The sequence below is a fragment of the Lipophrys pholis genome (assembly GCF_963383615.2).
Source record: "Lipophrys pholis genome assembly, chromosome: 1".
Classification (NCBI taxonomy): domain Eukaryota; kingdom Metazoa; phylum Chordata; class Actinopteri; order Blenniiformes; family Blenniidae; genus Lipophrys; species Lipophrys pholis.
In genome coordinates, this window is record NC_137635.1 from 2,202,731 (window position 1) to 2,223,142 (window position 20,412).

At 41.2% G+C, this 20,412-nt stretch overlaps 2 protein-coding genes across 3 annotated transcripts in view; both read right to left on the reverse strand.

Annotated features, from left to right (window-relative positions):
- Positions 1-6,391, reverse strand: part of LOC308116365 (disks large homolog 5-like) — a gene marked incomplete at its 5' end in the record, with an annotated part of 31,344 nt that extends 24,953 nt beyond the window's left edge. Inside the window, one exon of the mRNA XM_080474520.1 lies at positions 6,094-6,391. Coding sequence (XP_080330646.1) covers positions 6,094-6,391 — 298 coding nt within the window. The remainder of the gene's footprint in view (positions 1-6,093) is intronic.
- A 5,651-nt stretch (positions 6,392-12,042) lies between these two features.
- anxa11b (annexin A11b) lies at positions 12,043-20,128 on the reverse strand. 2 transcript variants are annotated; one of them, XM_080474562.1, is made up of 15 exons: positions 19,929-20,128; positions 17,369-17,756; positions 17,211-17,248; positions 16,879-17,022; positions 16,685-16,772; positions 16,456-16,550; positions 16,247-16,360; positions 15,971-16,061; positions 15,607-15,686; positions 15,428-15,484; positions 15,251-15,344; positions 15,026-15,121; positions 13,928-13,986; positions 13,709-13,831; positions 12,043-13,612 (listed from the first exon to the last, which is right to left on the reverse strand). In XM_080474562.1, exons 2-15 carry the CDS (start codon positions 17,745-17,747, stop codon positions 13,553-13,555), a joined length of 1,518 nt encoding a protein of 505 aa, XP_080330688.1. In that variant the 5' UTR covers positions 17,748-17,756; positions 19,929-20,128; the 3' UTR covers positions 12,043-13,552. The 2 variants fall into 2 exon arrangements, with proteins under 2 accessions (XP_080330688.1, XP_080330689.1); XM_080474563.1 differs by lacking the exon at positions 19,929-20,128 and adding an exon at positions 19,755-19,927.
- Between the last annotated feature and the right edge of the window lie 284 nt (positions 20,129-20,412).

Consider the following 20,412-nt stretch of genomic DNA (forward strand, 5'->3'; position numbering starts at 1 on the left):
TAACACCCGTATCACAAATCACTGTCGACATGAAGATTTGTAAACATGCAAGAGAGTTCATCATCAGTCACGCTTTTCTAATCCAAGTTGAAGTTTTTGTTTCAATTGTGAAAAAAGCACACAATTCAGAATTTGCATGAATGCATAGATTGAGATTCTTAACCATTATCAGCTTATCTATAATGTTTTGTTTGAAGTCCATTTCCATTTTCAGAAACAAAGAATCGAAAGACGCTCTGCGACAAAACAACTCAGAAAGGGTGAATCTTAAAGATGCTGGTGAGGTTAAAAAGACTGCAGAGGCCCTGATGAAACCGCCAGCAGTGCACATTTACCAAGATCTTACTTGGCCGTGGAAGGAGCTGCTTATGGTTCAGTTAAATCAGCAACTTCCATCCCTGATGTAAAGTCTGGTGTAGACTTGGAGCAGGAGCATGACAAACGATCCTATTTACCCACGTCCCAGTACTCTAAATCAATCCCTGGCTGGCCGGGTTCCCACTAGCTAAAGGAGACTATGAGTTGAGACTACAAGGAGCCCAGCTAACATGGCTCACCCCCTTTTCCCAGCGAGGGACTGAAAGAAGGGGAAAGAAAAAAAAAAAAAAAAAAGACTGATGTGCCTCAGGAACTGTGGCATCCCATGGATCAAGCTCTCTTTGTTCTCGCACTAGCTTAAGTTTCCCATGACTCTGAGCACAAGAGTACTTCAATGGGCAAGGTGCACTGTGCAGCGAGGTCCAGGTCATATGACTTCCACGAAGCAGAAAAGTGAGCGAGCTATGACAGTGTGACCCTCTCGCCACTCAGGAGCCCCATTTAGGTTGATCCCTTAGTTACAGTCACTTGGTAATCGCTGGTCATTGATGTTTTACTGGTGTACCTCAAAAACTCAATGGAAAGTGGGCACTCGGTCTTCTGTAGGAGGGTTTAGTCAAGAGTGAAAGATCTTTTCTGTCAAAGCTGAAAACAGGAGGTCTGACACCAAGTGCTGATATAGTCTAAAAATCACATCTGGCACTATGATCCACTGATAATGAAAAACTGAAAGGAAAAAAATAAATTCTGGACAGTGCACAATCTTAAAAAAGCTTATTTGTGTGCAATTTCAGCAGCTGATTGCAAAAAACACAAAAAGGAACTTTATGAGCCCAGCTACAGTGCAGAGTTTCGTCCATTTAGTTTCTGGGAAACAGTCAGGAAGCAAGAGGATTTATGCCCCTAGTGTCATATTTGTAAACTTGAAGTTTCTTTAAAGTGAAAAAACGAATAATTAACTTCAGTAACTACAGAAATCTTTTTCTACAGCAGAAGGATGAGGTTAGTTTTTCTACAGCTCCACATCACAAACTGATAGGCAGAAGATCAAGGTCTGAATCTGTGCCAGGGCTTCACAGTGCAGTTTGCATGTTTTCCCTGTGCAGCTTGCAGTGTTTCTAACAGTTATTCTAATAAGTATGACTTTTGGACTGTGTGGTTAAGCCAAGTTGTTTGCAGGTGTACGAGTGTGCCGTTTTTCCTCCGTTAAGACTGTGATAGACCGACAAAATGTCCAGGGTCGACAGTGTCAGCTTGGAGTGGCTCTAGTTTTCTGCCATCCAAACTTCAAAAAAGCATGATAGAAGCAAACCGAGGAGCATATAAATATTTCACTGGTAGTTGTATAGCAGAAAAAGGACAGACTTTGCTAAAGAACAGTAGCAAGGACTTCAGTTCAATCATGTCAGTCTACGGCATGCAAAATTTACAGGCAAAGAAATGAACAATCATTTGTTTTCATAGTCACAATGGTATGAAAAAGCCATTCATATGCAAGACCTTGTTGAAATAGTCATGTTCAACATCTCACCAGATTCCATCACAGATGTAGTTATAATAGCATATTAATGAAAGTCATGCATTTATTAAGTTTGATGCTCAAATTTGCAATTCTACCCACACCAGTGTTCTGGCTTGAGCGATGTAATGCTGCAAGGCTGCCGTTAGAGGTAAATATAAGCTCAGCAGTTTTATGTAACCATAGTCGGTGTTAACGACACATTTGTGCCTCTTTCAAAGTGTATCTCTGAAAAAACATAAGCTGGAAGCATTTGCCTCACAGTTAAAGCCAGGCTTTCAAAATGTTTTAAAATCCAAAATTCCACAGCAAACATTAAAGTTCACTAACGTCTTTTCTTTATATTCTTGACTATTCACATTTTAGATTCTCGTGAAGGCATCAGAACTACGAATGAACATGTGTGAAATTATGAAGTAAAATTGTGAAATAACTCGGAACATGTTTTAGATTCTTAAAAATAGCCACCCTTTGCTTTGATTCCCGCTTGGCCTTCTCTCTCGATGAGCTTCATGAGGTCGTCGCCTGAAATGGTTTTCACTCCACAGCTGTGCCTCGTCAGGGTTTATTTGTGGAATTTGTTTTCTTCTTAACAGGGATGGGAACACCATTTGTGTTATGCAAAATTCAGGTTGGTACACAGCCGACAGCCCTATATGACAACTGTTAGAATTCAAATTATTATATTAACAACCAACCGGGTAAGTAAAGAGAAACGAAAGTCCATTACTTTAAGAACTCAAGATCAGTCGGTCAAGAAAATTGCAAAAACTTGAATGCGTCTCCAAGCGCAGCAACAAAAACCATCAAGATCAACCTCAAATTAGAGCCCAGATAAATGCCACACACAGTTCTAGTATCAGACATCTTCAGCTGTTCAGAGGAAACTACGTAAACCAAGCCGTTATGGTCAAATACCTGCTTGGAAGGGTTAGAAACACAAGGATGGACATTAGACCAGTGGAAATCTGTGCTTTGGTTTGACGAGTCTAAATTTGAGATGTTCGTTTCCAAGGATTGCGTCTTTGAGCGACACAGAAAAGTCAACGGATGGTTTCTACATGGTTCTCACTTTGAAGCATGGAGGAGGTGTGATGGTGTCGGGGATTCTTTGCTGGTGACAAAGTTGGGGATTTATTCAAAACTGAAGGCACACTCAACCAGCATGGCCACCACAACATCCTGCAGTGACATGCGGTCCTATCCGGTTTGCATATAGTTGGACCATCATTTATTTTATAACAGGACAATGATCCCCAAAATGCCTCCGGGCTGTGTAAGAGATATTCGACAAAGAAGGGGAGTGATGAATGCTGCCAGATGATCAGGCCTCCACAGTCACTTGACCTAAACCCCCCCAATGGGATGGTTTAGGATGAGATGGACACCAAAGTGACGGTAAAAGGGACAAGAAGTGCTCAGCATCTCTGGGAACTCCTTCAGGACTGTTGGGAAAACCATTTCAGGTGACGGCTTCATTAAGATAATTGAAAGGGTGGCTATTTTGAAAAATCTAAAATCTGAAACATGTCCCAAGTCATCTTGTAATTTTGATGCCTCCAGTGAAAATCTAAAATGTAAACAGAAAAAAAATTGAACGAGAACATGTGCCACAACTTTTGACTGGTAGTGTGTGTCAATATATATATATATATATATATATATATATATATATTGAATACCCAAATTGTTCACATGGATTGCCTTGATGAAATTGTAAGATTGGTCACCAGATTTCACAAAGATTTCAGTTGTTCCAGTACTTTGAGCTATCTGACTACGAGTTTTAGATTTGTATATAGTCCAGTAAGAACAGCCTCAGTTGTCCGTCTCGTCTATTCAGGCACCGTTCTGATTCAAGGCAAGACGTTTTTGGCACAACTCGGTGCTTAAAACACAATCACTGCAGTAATGTGCACAACAGACAAGAAAATAGATTTGAACAAGAAAACTAAGCATTCATGTGGCTTCGGCCACAGTGACACACACGTCTGTGTAGAGGCTGTTCTGCTGAAACAGAAGTGAACTCTTTGTGAGATGTGCAGAAGACAAACAACTGAACTGTTCCCACATCAGCACGTTTTTTTTATGTAGAGAGTGAATAAAAACCTACTGGAATGAAGTGCTGTGATATAAAGTGAACGACCTGCTGACTCTGCATTAACAACACCACCACCCCCAATCCATTAAAATCATGAATACAAGAGAGAAATACATCTACCTCATGGATTTCACTCGCGTACTCCTGAGCACTTGGCCTTATTTTCCGTTTGCACAGTAGTGCCAAGTGAACACCCACGATACACACCCTGATGATGAGCCGCCATCGTGCTATTGTTGATCAAGAAAAGGTGAGAACAATCCGTAAACAAAAGAAGCCCTGGCACTGCAAGCTCATAAACTATAGAATATCCTCGTTATTTTAAGAAACTAATTTGCCCTCACAAACACACACTTTTCCATACTTAAGTTGCAATATTGTTCTTGTAGCTCAAGGATCACGTCGACAGGTTACATGTTTGTTGTTGACATTCGACTACATGCCAGTGTTTGTTGGCTATGCTCCGACTCCTCACAGCCCGCTCATAAAGTGATCATACTCCTATTAACCTGAAGGATTTTTGGTGACCTGGGAGTAATTTGATCAGGCGCATATTCATAAACCAACACTGTAGCAAGCTCCTGTTTTCCTGGGGAAAGGCCCGTCTTTTGGCAGTGCAGTGGAGGAACCTGTCTGCCCAGTAGCAAAAGGCAACTCAACCCATTAGTGTGACTACCAACAGGGAGTTGCACACAACGCGACAGTACTGCGACTATCCCAGAACACGCTCGTTTACAAAACCTCTTCACCGGAACAAAGCCTATCAGTGCTCAGCTTTGCGCGATTGTGAAATGTAGCGCAAAAAAAAAAAAAAGAAGTCAGATAGCTCAGAAAGGTGAGCCAAGTCTGCAGCTCCGGTTCTATAAATAATGACAAGATAAATGCATAATTAACACCTCATAACTCAGCTCACTGCGTGCGGAATGATAGCCGAGAGCAGACAGAGTAAATGTTATGAAACAAAGATGCATTTCAATCTGTATATCCACTGCTCAATAGTAAAATGATGCAGTGTACTATGCAATGGATATAGGCAAGAAAAATGTAAAGTTTTAGGTTACAAATCATATCATTCCAAATGATAATACCTCTGGGCCTTTATATATGTGCCCTCCCATAAGTAAAATACAAAACGAACCGAAACTAAGGTAAATATCACACCGAGAAGTAAAAAAAAAATGGAGTAGGTTAGAATTGTACATTTGTATATGTTCAGTATAATACAGTGTTAGGAGGGAGCACGGTGCATTTTAAAAAGGACAAACACACACACTAACAAAACTATGGACTGAAAACAACGAGGCTTTCTGCAGATGAGTTTTTGCATATGCAAGATAGTTATTCTGAAGACAGCCAGAGCAGAACACTGACACAATTAGTCAATGAATCTCCAGTAGTTTATTTGCTCTGCTCTCCATGTCGGAGTTATATAAAGCAAAAAGATCTCACTGTATGTTGTGGCAAATAACATCTATACGTTTAAAAACTTGAGCATTTGTTGTGATTCTACGGAGCAAACAGCTATTAAAATGAGAAATAGTCATTTCTAGTTACATATAATAAAAAAACGTGTATCTATGATGTCATACACTTCTTGTAACACTAAAGCAGGCCACTATGCAGTGAGTACTTAGTTCTTCACTCATTCATTTGACTTTGTCAGTGGGTTATTGATCGGGTCTAACTCACTCACTTCGGGCAGCGCTGCCTGCCACCACATTGATTGTTTCAGCCTTTTTAGGTCCATTAAATACTTTCACAAAAGGCCAGCAGCCTGTGCTTTTTAGTGACAAGGCAAATGAAACAAGCGCAGTAGTGCAAGTGTAAATAGGCATCAGGTCACATGATTGTGCAGCAAGCACCCCCTCCCCTCCCCTCTCTCTCTCTCTCTCTCTTTGCTTTTATATTTGCCCAAAGGAAAAGTCATGCCCTTCATCAAGTTGTCATATGGTCAATAGCCCAAATGTTAGTTAGATCATAGTGAGAGAAGGATCGAAAAGAGGTTGGATCACACCCAAAACAAACACACAGGTCCTCTAAAAACACTACATACTCAGAAGTAAAAGGTGCAAAGATTTCCGAGCCCAGTGCACTTTAAACACGGAGTTTCTCTCGAGTCTATTCCGTCACAAACTCTTAGTCGTTCGCGTCTCACCGGTTGTGTGATCCACTGGTCCGATGCCATTGAGCAGCGCGGAGTGCAGGTGAGGGTGCGTCGTCTCCAGAGCCGTGCAGAACTCCGCGAAATGGTCCCGGTCCTTACTCAGCAGGATCTTGAGCAGGAGGTCCACTTTCTCCGGGCTGGAGGAGCAGTTGTGCCCCAGCTCGAAGAGCTCGGACGGGCTGAGGGTCCCGCGGTGAGCCAAAACATCCACGACTCGGTCCGCATCTGTTATCGACTCCACCAAGTTCTGGTAGCATTTCTCCAACAACTCTTTATGCTTGGGCTCCATCTCTACCCCCCCACCCACACCACCCTTCGTGTTAGCAAAGCAGCCGCTCCCCCCACCCACCCCCCCGGCCCCTCTCCGCAAGCCAACTTTAACTTCGGACTACTGCCGCGACTCGGAGAAACGCGCCCGCTCGGGACGTTTTTCAACCCGAACTGAAGGATACACCAGAAGTAGCCATATTTGTTGCCCAAGGCTGTTGACTGCTCGGAGATGACAACACATTTTACCCCCAAACCGCCGCCGCTCCGTCCTCCCCGGAACAAAATCACGACGAGGGACGGTCCCTGCCTCTTCAAGCCCCGCTCTGCCTCCACGGAGCCGCTACATGTCGAGTTGTTTCGACTTGTTCAGGACTGGCAGAAACTCTTCGGGAGCCGTCGGAGTGAGAGCTCCGCCATGTCTCGGCGCTCGAGCAGCTGGAGCTCTGTGCCAATCATATTTCCGCGCAGTGGACGTTTAAGGTAAACGTGGGCGGGGCTTCGCTGGTTCTCGCACCTGGCTCCCCCGCCGCTAATTATTATGCATTATTACCAACCGGGTGACGGGGCCTCCCAGTTTAAGTCAAGTCCCGCATAGTTGCAACACAATCTCACACTTTGTTTTATTACGGGTGCACTCAACAAATCCGGTGTAATGTTCTCCATGTGTTTGTTTTGATTACAAATTAATTTTATAGTCGAAGTACCAAGATGCACTTTAAAGTTTGGCGCAGTGTTGCTTCGCCACAGCAGACGCACTTTAGAGTTTTGGCGCATTTTTTTTTTCCATGCTTTTTCTAGTGTCAGTTCTATTTTCTATACAAGATTTCGTGTGCTTTTATGATATTTACATTAATGGTGCACCGCCCTCAAGTGTTCCCTGAGTCAGAGGAAACAAGGTGAAGCAGTTTTAGTTCCTATGCTTCCAACCTGTGGAACAAATTTCATGAACACCTGAGGACTGATGACACACTCACTTCTTATAAATCAGGCCTCAAAAGACTATTATTTGCTAAGGCTTTCTAAATAAACAATAGATTAGACTTATTTTATTACCTTGATAAAGTTTTTACTTTATTTCTTTTCTTTTTGATGCCTTTCAGAATCGCTTTGTGTTAACGTATTCCGTATTCTTAGTTGCTTGACATCAAGTTTCTGAATTGCCTTGTTTCCTTTATTTCCTTGTCAAGCACTGTTAAATGCTCTGTATCTGAATGTTACTATATAAATGCATATGCCTCGCCAATAGTGATTTTTGCATTTAACAATTTTTGCACTTTTTTTTTTTACAGATGCACTTTAAAATGTTTTTAAATGCTTGTTATTGCACATGCACATTGCAGTATTGCTGCATTATAATTTCAAGCAGTTATTTTCTTTCGAGTTAAAGTTATGATGCAATTTTTTTTAACTACAAATTCACCCTGTTACACTTTATTACACCTTATGATTATGGTCATTGCAGATGTGCTTTACAGTTTACTGCAATGATTTGCTGTGTTTTATGGAAATGCACTTTGCAGTATAAAATGCAATATTCATGCAATTGTTTGCCTTTGGGCTAAGTTTTAGCAAGTTGTTGATTAGTTATTTCATTGTTATACACAAAAGGCAGTTTTCACATGATTTCTATGCAGTTTGTACACATCTGGATGTCCTTATGTGTATGTAGGAATATCAATGAGTGCATCATCAAGACATACAATTATTCCTGTCATGGTCTATGTGTGAATGTTTCCGTGTTAAATGATGTCGACATTTCTTCTAAAATGTTCCATGAGGTGAAAGGCAAAAGTTACAGAGCATTTAGAAGTATTTTCTCACTTAAAAGTCATAAACGCACAAAGATACCCAATCTTAGTATGTATTTGGGAAATTACCTTGTTTTGAGTTGTATTTTTAAATAATTACAAGAAAGTGAGAGTGGTAACAATATAGCTGTTGTTGTTGTTGTTGTTGTTACTATCATCATCCACAACTACTAGTACTGCATGTTAGACTGCAGCGGTTTAAAGTCAATCATTTTTCTTTACTTGGAGTTAAATGTAAATTTTTCAGAACATGAAGCCAAAAAACACAGTTTTTCTCGGTGTGGCAATTTCAGTTTCTTTTGTGTGAAGTTAGTGGTATAGAGGAATATTCACAGTGCTATCAGAAACACAATTTTTTTTAAAAAATCATGCCCAAATCAGCTCAAACATCACAAGTAAATTATGCAGAACTATGCAAAATGTCCCTTGTGGGTTTAATACTCTTTGCATTGCTTCACCTACTTTATTGTTTGCAAAAAAAAAATAAAAAATGCATGAGCAATGCACTTTTACTGCAGCAGATTGCCTTTCAAGTGGAAACAACACACCATCTGTACTTTTCTTTTTTATTGATGACAAGAAAAACACTGCAAGATGTGTACAGTGCTGGGGTGTTACATTTATAACTCTGTTTTTAACGTACAAGCTTCTGATACCAGATGTGGTGTTGGGACAAAAAAACGAGTGGTATGCATAACTCCTACACGGAACCGTTTGATGAACATATCATCAATGTGCTATTAAAATAATAGCAATTAGCATTTTTGAAGCACTCAACAAAAACAATTAGTGTTTTATAGATGTCAAATAACTGCTGTGGAAAATCCCCCCCCCCCAAATAACCCTCTGAAATTCTAAACGGCAATGAAGCATGAGTGGAACAAAAATCAAAAGCACTTCATGTTTAATGATTTTATTATGTGTTTTTCAAATGTAACAATTTCTACTTTCATTTTAAACATTAAATTAACCATTTTACTATTATCAATCAAGATGGTGGAAAATGGTAAGTTAAAGTATTGCTTCTAATATCACTGAGATGGATTTGTGTTTGTCTAAAGTGACAAAGTCCATATTTTTAATATGATAAATGTGCTCTAATATCACACAAGAATCCCAATTCCTCTTTGAGTTGCAGTGATCACTGTAAATTATATTATTAAAGGCATGTTACATTTTCCGTAGAGAAATATATTTGTAAATATATGGTTTAGAGTGGCTACTTTCTTGGTATTTACATGTGCGCCCCTTGATCCTTTGTTGTGAAATCAGTTTGCTTGTGAGTATGCACCAGATCTCATGATATGAAGAGAGTGACTAGAACTTGTTCTCCTACGCAGAATATAGTTATCTGGCCAAAAGTGAAGCAGCAACCGTTCGGCAGCCCTGTAAATATCCCAGCATTACAAATCATGTATTTGTTGATTTGAGTTTTGTTTCCTGAAGCCTCAACCGTTCCCTGATCCCAGCTAATGGCATGACGGAGGCCTCCTGCGCTTCCGAGCAGGTTGTGATTTCATTATAAGAACAATCCAAATGCTTATATTTCATGATTTGATCTCTATTCAGAGCAGATTTATACCTCCAGATCAGAGATGCCCGTTTATTATCTGGACCGTCCCTTGACACCACTGTGCCGCTCTGTGAGCTTTCTTCTGCTCCACATAATCCATCCGATCCCACGGGAGGCAGATGTCACGTAAAACCGAAATCCTAAAGAAACAAGTAATCCAGAAGCAGACTATCAAACTATAATCTATATGTGTTTATCTGTTGCCTTGGTGTAAACAAAGCTGAAATGGAGAAACATGGGAAACGGCTATGAGCTCAGTTACACTGTTTGTTTACAATAGTCTTTGTTATTAGGAGCTTTGGTGCCTTTATGAGGACTGTGACTCTCATCTGGAGTGAGCTACAGCACATGGGGCCGAGCTTTAAAGCTTAACATGGCACACCGTGTGCCTATACATTCCCCCCCCCGCTTCAGTTTGCAACACCTTTAACAATGGAAGTGGTTATGTAACAGCTCAACTAATTTCTTTTTTCTTGCAAGGAAAACCTAGTTGGCAACTGGTCGCAGATTCCTGTAATATCATGTTGGTTTGAAGTTTGTTATCGCAGTATTACTTGCCTGAAGTAGGAGTCATATATATTGACATGCAGGTGATTGCATGCTTTTTTTTTTCTTTCTTTCCTTTCTCCTCTTATTTTGTCAAAAATATCCCAGGATGGGGCTCAAGCCTGCAGGTTGCTGTCCTGCAGGCTGGATAGCGATATCTGCTGCTACATCTCATTATTTGTTGTTCATCTAATCCCCGGGTTTGTAATTTGCTTATATGCACTCATGAAGTTTAAAGCAGGATTATGTCCCTGGCAACCAAATGTCTCTTGGCTGCGTATTCCTCATTGGACAGCTGGAGAAAATCCACTGCAAATCAACAATTTGGTTACTTTTACTGATTGTCTGTAAGACAGTATTAACATTATAAGCTGGCCATGAAAATGTCAAAGCAGGTAAACGGTAAAGCAGCCTTAGTAGATTTATCTAATATTGTATTTTACTTTAATTTTCCTGTGAATCAAACCTTTGTCATGGGACGGCTTTATTTTGGATTATTTATAGGATATTTCCTTCAAGTATTAAATATGATATAAAAAAATCCTAAATTTAAGCTTTTTTTTTTTTCACATTGTCTTTTCATCTTCAACAACATCTCGATCCAACTAGATCTCACCAAGTTCAAGCAATCGGGAGTCATAGATAAATGGTAAATGCACGTAAACCCATGCCCCCTTGGGGAGGCTCAAACTGTGGACGTCACCTCCTCACCCAGAGGGCCGAGTACGCCACCACTGTGTGACTTCTTCGAATCATTATTGAAATGAAAAACCGGGAGCTGAAGGAGTTTTAAGGGGCTAAATCAAAGCTTTTACCGTCCAGACCGGCCCCGATGACAAGGACAGATAGTATTGATGCTAATGATATCACGTGGATCCTCACAAGGACAGGCCGTCCCTCTGTGAGTGGGTGAATGTGAGCAAACCCCATAAAGACTGCATCATGCTATCCCGTCCACATGTTAATAATTAAAGCACTTTGTCTAGAAGTCAGCATCAAAGTGTTGTTTCGTCTCGTACAAGTAAAAGCAAACCAAATGGGAGCCCTGCCCCCCACCCAACCCCATCACCGCCTCCCTGATTTCCTTTTGACCTAAATATACATCTGGAGATATCAGTGCAAACAGACCGGCCCAAAGCCCGGCATCAAATATTCATCCCTCTTTGTCCTGAGGATAGTGGGTTTCCTTTCATTTTCTAGCATGGATGGGAAATGGTGAAGTTATTGAGGTGCACGATAAGTGAGGCTCCATGAAGACATTCATCTCACCAACACGTTCCCTCCGAGGCTGCACTTCAAGGCCCCTGAACACAACTGAAAGAAGACTTTAGGACATCCGTGTCTCCGATGGACACTATTTATAGCCTTGAGAAAAGCTCTATGCACTGTATCGCTCAAGCTGCAACGCATACCTGCATAAACCCCCACCACCCCCACCCCCACCCCACCCCACACACACAGATTATAGGGCAAAGCACATGCAGCGACGTCACTTATGTAAGCCACATTACTCGCACCTTTTAGCAGAGGATGCTGCTCATGATGCTCAGAGGTGGGAGGGGGCGCCGACCGACTCACTCGCTTGTAACACACACCGAGATGGTGCAAATGAGGCTGGCTTTGAAATGCAAATAGCCCTTTGTGTTCCGGCTCGGAGCAGAAAATCCAAAGTCAATGTTTTCATGCAGAAGAGATGAGACCATTTCATAACAAAAAATAAGATAAAATAAAATCATCCAGATATGCCAATTAGTTTTTTTTTTATTTAAATGAGAAGTAGCTGCTTTTCAAAAAGGCATCTAATGAATTTCAGCCAGTATTTTGTTAGACGAACAATCACAAAGTAGTTAGTGCAGGAGATATTCATTTCAAAGTTGGCAGGCAAGAAAAAAGAAAAAGTAAATCACTCAAAAGATGACACTTGGTGTGATCCAAGAGCCCTCTACTGGCCGTATAACATGCAAACCAGCAGAGGGCGAGACCATGAAACACAGCGTAAACAAACGAGAGGGGAAAAAAAAAAATGAAGTTACAATTCTGTGGCCATATAAGCGCGATTATAGATTATTTTCCAGATTACCCACAGTGATACATCAAACGGCTCATCCAGTTTACACAGCCGTACGAACAAAAGGCACAACAAGATCCGTCTTCAGACTTTGGCTTTTCAGCACTGAGTTAAAGGCAATATTATCTGCGAATGCTAAACGACAGTAAGAAAGCTTATAAGATTAATTGCATAGACATTCAAGCGGGAGTGATATTTAAATTGATGATCATAGACCAGGGGCATCAAATTAATAATGGAGCATAGAAATACGAGCAAAATAACCTCAATATATATATATTTTTTTTTTTGCACACCTTATATTCTTTCCGTTTGTTGTGTTATTATTATAAAGCTTACATCAATACATTTTCTTAACAAGGTGGATATTTTAATGAAATAAAAGTCCATTTACATTGCATTCTACATTGAAAAATTAAATACAAGTTGTTTTTTTTAAGGACAATTTCTTCTCAATGTATACTTAAAGTAAATTTGACATTGAACAACGTCATCCAATGGGCTAATTTTGGCCCCTGGACTTTATGTTTGACACCCCTGGAAAAGAAACCTTGAATACAGAAGAGATAGCTTTTGCAGAGATGCATTTTCTTTCCTTCACAAACGACTTGGGAATGAAATGTGACTGGTGGCACTAAAAACAAGCTTGTAAAACACTTGACTCACTTACCAGTGAAGGTAACGTAACGCCACTGAAATGAGATTACGACTAAATAATAATCCTTCGTATATATCTGCGCGATAAGTTATATAATGGCACACGAGCCCTCTTCTAAACGTTCTTATTATTTCACACGAAAAAAACAAAAAAACTGTTTGCTCAAATTACAATTTCTTAAATGATAAATTAAATATTTGTGGTGTTCTCTAATATCATCGCAATACTATATTAGTTAGAATTTTAATTTAAGTATAACCCTTTCAGTCACACCTTCTGTGCAAGGTAGAGCTCCACCTTTTACCCAATTCTAATAGTATCTACTAAAATCGGACGTGTTATTCATCTGCCACGTCTCATACATCTGAATGTATAAAAATAATATCACAGAAGAGAATATAAAATTTGTTTTGTATACGGAGGTCATCTGACATTAACTGCGTGCACTACAGCTGATATAAGGTCCTAGAAGATTGTTTGGATGTGGACACGTATGATGTCTCCACGAGAGTGTTGGCTCCTCTTGTTTAGTCGTTGCCGCCACACAGTTTGAGCAGCAGCTTCTTGTAATCACCAGAGGTGTCACCCTGGGGGGGAAAAAACAAAACAAAACATGTGTCACCCCCTCCAAAACAATGTGAGTGAAACTTTGATGAAAACCAACGCAGCAGGTGGGTACTTACTGAGATGTGATTGTAGAGTGATTTCCCGTAGGTCCTCACATACTCCTGCCTGATGTCCAACATGTCCACCTCAGAGCGGGACACCATGACGCGGATTAAAGTTCTGTCCTTTGTCCCGGCTCCCTGTCGAGACAACGCAGTGGGACACATTAATGTTTTGGTTTTTTTTACAGTCGCTCTGCAGCATCGGAGCAGGAAAACAGTGTGACGATAAACAACCTGCATGGCCTTGTGGAGTCTTTCTGCAAAGTATCCGGTGGTGTTCTTGATGCATTTCACTTGGAAACAGAAGCAGAAATTAATATCAGTTCCTGTTATCAATCAGCTGGAATCTGCTTCTTTCCCCGTGTGACCACAAGTTATTATTGATGAGGAGATGGAGGAAGAAGAAAATGTATCATAACAGTTATTAAAGCACAAGATAAGATTCGAGACAGTCAGAGTGAATGAAAGAGTAATCTTTCTGGAAGGTGCTGTAGAAGATAAGAGCATTTAGGTTTTTATTTTGAAATGATCTCTTATTCAACCCTACAACAGTTGACAACAGAGTACTTATAAAGCACCTTTAATACAAGTAGGCAAAACAGCTAAATAAAAAATCCACATTTAAAAAAACATGGTTCACAAATGCATTTCTGACACACACATTATTATTGTTTCACATATATATTAAAATTCTCTTAATAAATATATTCAAACCTGGATTTTAGTTTGCGTCAAAAATATTTAGTCTCAACATTTCTTGTCAAGCTGCTCAATGTGTATTTTTTATGTGTTTCGTCTATGTGCAGGACTAAAAGGAAAACAAACATAAAAATATTTTGCGAATTATTTTATTTGTTTCATACAAATTTTGCTGCTTTAGAGTTTTAGAAAATATCTTTAAGAATAGAATATGGAGTATAAAAGCAGCAAAGCATGGAGTCCCGCACTGACTATTTTGGATGTGAGGTTGAAGTTAAGCAGCAATATTATTTGTGCAACAATTATTAGTCTTATCGAACTTTTCCAATCCAACGTTTCCACATGCAGAATTTAAAAGACGTCTGTGAATCCCCCAAAGTAATAAAGAATTAAGCCAAATTCTTGTCAGTTCCCTCAAGATCTTTTTTATTCAACTCTGATATTATCTTTTTTTTTTTAATATAACATATTTTAAGACGTACACAATCTTTAGACATTTAAATAAATCAACATTTGAAAGAGCGTTGTGTTTACGTGTCACAGCTTCAGGGAAAGCTCGAACAATGGAATTTGGTTTACACTTCTGCTTCTTTAAAGCCACGACAATTTGAAACTGTGATGTTGTGAACATACCCACAGCCACCATGCCAGACTCCACGTTACCAGACATCTCCCTGCAGATGCTCTTCTCAATGTCTCGACCGCACATCTGCTGGTATTCCTGGAAAACTAATGGAAAAGACAAGAATCACAAGCGAGACAGTTACATTCATAATATTTGGAAAAGTGCAAAAAGGGGATTTTGCAGTTATGATGCTGGAAAGACAAAGTATTTCCACGGGCGGGGAAGTGACGCACCTGCCCGAAGGTGAGGCTTGCTGCGAGCACACAGGATGGCATTAAACTGAGATTCATCAGTTCCCACTTTATTTTCCCCGGCGGCGTACAGTTTCTGACAAACAAAAGCACGAGGAAGTTGGCAAAATGTTCGATCCCTTTGTGAGATGGTCTCAAGAAATACAAACTTTAAAATACCTGAGCGTCCTGTTTGGCCATGGCGACGTCAACGGCCTCTCTCTCGTCACGATTGCCCTGCGAACAATAACACCATCAACCAGACTGAAAAGAGGTTTTCACATCAGATCAGGAGGCGTTTCTTTTGTCAGAGTTCCTCATGAGTTAAGTGCAAAAAAAATACATTTAAATTTAAATACCTGACAGAGAGAAATCAGGAGTCTGCGGAAGTGACCGGAGGTGTCGCTGCTGATGGCATCCTCCAGGGTTTTGCCATACTCTGGAAATAAAATTGGTCTTTTTAGGAAAATGTGCTCATTTGTACAATATTTGAATTTTGTATAGACATCATATTTGAAAAAGAAAATCTATGAACCCTTTAGAAATGATTCTCAAATGAAGGGTCAGACTTACATATTTGTAAAAAGTAGCAATAGATAAAATAAAATACTAGGAAATTAAAACATTTGAATACTTTCCCCAGTAAACATTTGAGAAAACGTGAACAAATATGTCTTTCCAGTTTTCTGAATGAGAAGCATGACTGCCTGGATCAGAACTCACCTTCTTTGTAGATTTTGTTGATTGCATGAATTTCATCGTTGGAGCGAGACGACAAAATCTCAATCAGACAAGCTTCATCGGTTCCTGCACCCTGTAAATATCACATATATAAAGAAAACTATTTAGTCAGGTCACGCGCACAATAGAGCAAACATAATAAACATTCATTGGCGCTCAGAGACTTTCCACCTAAATATATTATACATGGTGAATGAATTAAAAAAAAAAAGAAAAAGAAAAAAAGCATGAGATGAGACAACAACTGAAGCCTCCAACCTTAATGGCCTCTCTCATTTCGGAGGCATCGAAGCGTGCTGGAGTCATCATCATGGCAAGAACCAGTTTCTCAAAGTTTCCAGTGAGCTCGGACTTCAGGTCGTGCACTAAATCCTACAACGAAATCACGTCCAGAAACATTATTTCCATGACAACAAAAAGAAAAAGATGAAGTCGAAAAAGAGGAAATATGATTTGGAGAAACACACCTTCCCATAAGTGGTTTTGTAGGCTGCCACCATGGGAACCCGCTGCTTGTTGGAGCGATTTCCAAGAAGTTCAATAACGGCGTTTTCATCAGTGCCTGTTCAAGATGTTTTGGGTTTAGAATGCAATTGATAAGCATTTAGAGGGAAGGAGCAAGTGAACCGTTAATGGATGTGGAAAGCGAATGCATCTGGAGGATTTCAGAGTGTTCAGATGATGAGATTCACTGACCGAAGCCCTTCATGGCTTTCCGAAGAACTTCAACGTCCCTCAGTGGATCGGCCCCTGGAAAATCTTGGATAGACCCTCGAAACCCTCTCTGTGAAGAAGAGCAACGCAAAATAACAGCCAATTATCATTCTGTTTTAAAAAAGGTGTGAATATGCGTTTCGATAAGTCTTGATATAAAGACAAGTACATCTTACAGGAATAGCAGGGGCCTGCGGGTTGGATGGAACTCCCCCTCCATATGCAGGCATTGAGGGGTTAGCCGCTGGTGCAGCGGGGTAATTTGACATGGGCTGGCCTGGGGGAGGACCCCCTGGGTATCCCTGCGGGGCTCCTCCTGGCTGCAAACAGAGCAAAGCTGTGAGTGTTACGCACACAGTGACAAACTTTATCTACAACAAGTGCGGTTCATGTGGAGCTGCCGCAGATCAGACGATTTAGGCAAACAAGAGATTTAGCCTAAGTCGCTCCATATGCTAAGAATGAGCGTCAACTTCAGGGGTTAAGAGTGAGATAAGAGTGTATGTACCGCTCCATGGCCACCTGGCGCTGCACCCCAGCCTCCACCTGCAAAGAAAATATTGACCCAAGACTCAGAATGGATTCTATTGAAATAATACTCTACATCTGTCTGGTTTTGGCTACTTAGGCATATTTGACCTGTTATATCACATTTTGTGAGCTCACCTGCTGGAGGCATGGAAGGATAGCACCCTGCTCCAGGCTGCTGGGGGTATCCTCCAGGCTGCTGGGAGTATCCTCCAGGCTGCTGGGGGTATCCTCCAGGCTGCTGTTGGTATCCTCCAGGCTGCTGGGGATATCCTCCAGGCTGCTGGGGGTATCCTCCAGGCTGCTGGGGATATCCACCTGCCTGAGGAGGAAAGCCCCCGGCTGGGGCAGGATAGCCGCCGGCCTGTGGAGGGTATCCCCCTGCTGCTGGGGGGTAACCTCCTGCTTGGGGTGGGTAGCCCCCTGCTTGGGGTGGGTATCCTCCAGACTGATTTGGGTAGCCTCCTGCTTGTGTAGGGTATCCGCCAGCCTGTGGTGGGTATCCTGGGTAGCTCATCTTGATAACCTAGGAACAATATTTCAGTTGTATATTTCAAAACATAAAATCTCAGCATGGATCATTTTGAGGACGACTGAACCTTTTCACTACGCGAGAAGCAAAAAGGAGGATGATCAAACCTTGCACCGAGCAAAAACCAAAGCAAATTGTTTTACACCAACAATAACTGATTACACACTGTACAAACATATAAACGCAACACTTTTATTTTTGCTCCCATCTTTCCATGAGCTGAACTCAAAGATCAAATACTTTTTCTATGAACTCAAAAAGCCTTTTTCTCTCAAAAATGGAACGTGCTGTTATATACGTTGATCCAGAGCATCCTAAACATGCTCAATAGGTGACATATCTGGTTAGTATGCCGGCCATGCAACAAACTGGGATGTTTTCAGCTTCCAGGAATTTTGTAAAGATCCTTGCAACATGGGGTGATGGTCGTGGATGAATGGCATGAGAATGGGCCTCGGAATGTGGTCACACTACCTCTGTGCATTCAAACTGCCACCAATAAAAATGTTCTTGTGTTCATTGTCCTGCCCATGCCATAACCCACCGCATCAGCAAACCGCTCATCCACACAACACCATACACACTGTCTGCCATCCTGGGCTGGTGTAGTGTGGTCTGTGGTTGTAAGGCTGGTTAGAAGTACTGACAAGTTCTCTGAAAAGGCTTGTGGTCGAGAAACAAACATTAATTTCATGAGCAACAGCTCTGGTTTCTGCAGTCGGCATGTCAAATGCACGCTCCCTCAAAACTTAGGACATCTGTGGCATTGTGCTGTGTGATTAAACTGCACATTTTAGAGTGTCCTTCTTTTTACTCTGGCCACCTTAAGGTGCCCTTGTGCAATAATCATACTGTCTAATCAGCATCTTGATATGCCACACCTATGAGGTGGATGGATTATCTCAGCAAAGGAGAAGTGCTCACTGACATAGATTTAGGCAAATTTGTGAACAATATTTGAGAGACTTTTGTGCACGCGGAAAAAGTCTCAGATCATTGAGTTCAGCTCATTAAATATGGGAGCAAAAACAAAACTGTTGATATTTTTGTTCAGTGTATGGCCTTATCTCACAACTTACAACTGTCTTTACAACTATCATATGACAGTGAAAGAGGAATCTGTCCACGGTTGATCACAAGAGTACACGTTTTCCTTCCCCTTATTTGGTAAACAGTGTATTGTGCAGAGACAAAACAGGATAGTTTTGAAATCTTAGAATTTCAGTGGGATTGCACAACTCCCTGATTGCGGCCAAAAGGATTATCAGTGAAACTTATTTTTAGGTTAGAGTAAACAAACATTTAAAAAAAACAAAAAAACATGCTTATAAAGTGTCAGAAAGCCATTATCATGCAGTGCTAAAGGTGACTTCCCTTGCAGTTGACACTCCCTGTTGCTTTCCAGTTTTCCTGTTTGGGCGATGAGGCGTTCACGTACCAACGTAAATACCACCACTCTCACTACTCATTTATCATCCACAGAGTAAGAGTACATTTTTACAGGGATACGTTTTTCTTCTCGCCATCTGTTGGCATTCACAAACTAATCAGTGGTGTGCGAGTGTTAAATTAGATTTCCTTGTAGTCTGGTGGAGTTTGATGAAGGACACAAAAAAGGCAACGACCCCACGATCTGTCAGCAGCAGCAGCAGCATCCCAGGCCTTTGATTTTTAACTCCACAACCAGCCAGGTCACCGTGCTCATATAGCCATCTCAAATTATAGGTAGTATCGTTTAAAGGTTGAATGATAACGTGTTGATGTTGTGGATTATTTCTCTCTGACGTGCCGGAAAAGAATGCGACCCTCCGGTCCGTTAACGTTACATAATACTTTCGGGTCGAAGTTACTGATTAGCATTTAGCATCCAATCCGACAAACGTGAAAAATATCGATATGAGTGTTTCACATCGATTTGGGTAATCACACACATCTGTAATAAGTTTAAAGAAAGCACACAGTCATACGTTGGTTAGTGCTGAGTAGCGTTACCGTTAAATAGCCATGACACCATCTGTTTAATTGGGCGGAGGCTAATCTTAACTCTCCCAGTCGTTGGTAAAACACAACAAACTGCGACAAATCCAACGAAATATCACATCCGCAGTGCAGAAAGTGGAACTTTTTCGCAATCACGGTGCAAAAGTGAGGATTAACACAACTTACGGGACAGATTCGGAGGTCAGATCCAGGAAGAGGCGAGCGGAGTGAGAGAGAGAGAGAGAGAGAGAGAGGAGGGGTGTAGCCGCTGGAGGTGGGAGGGTCCTCGGTATTGTTTCCGTCCCGCTGCGGCAGCTTCAGTCAACCTTTGCTCCGCGAGCTCACGCGGCGCGAGGACGTGATGCGCGCTCCCGCCACACGGGGGCGGCTGCCTGGTTCCCATGGTGACACAACAGGCGCGTACATATTTACCACATGGGCTTTCTTTAATTGATTTATTATTAGACTAGACAGACTTTATTGATCTCAGAGGGATCATCAAAAAGAGAAATTCCTGCGGATGGATTGTTACATGGTCCGGAGAGGGATGGGGGGAGTATAAAGGGAAGGAGAGGGCATCCCGAGGAGGGAAAGAATCATGATAATAAAGCAGACAGGGCTACTACACACACCACGAAAACAAACATGATGACGGCGCTATATAATAAAC

Excerpts from the sequence above, each read along its gene's own strand:
- anxa11b (XM_080474562.1), bottom strand. The coding sequence starts at position 17,747 with ATGAGCTACCCAGGATACCCACCACAGGCTGGCGGATACCCTACACAA. Across the intron at positions 13,987-15,025 it reads GTCTGGCATGGTGGCTGTGG|TGAAATGCATCAAGAACACC; the intron begins GTATGTTCACAA and ends TCTGTTTCCAAG. Across the intron at positions 13,613-13,708 it reads CACTCTACAATCACATCTCA|GGTGACACCTCTGGTGATTA; the intron begins GTAAGTACCCAC and ends TTTCCCCCCCAG.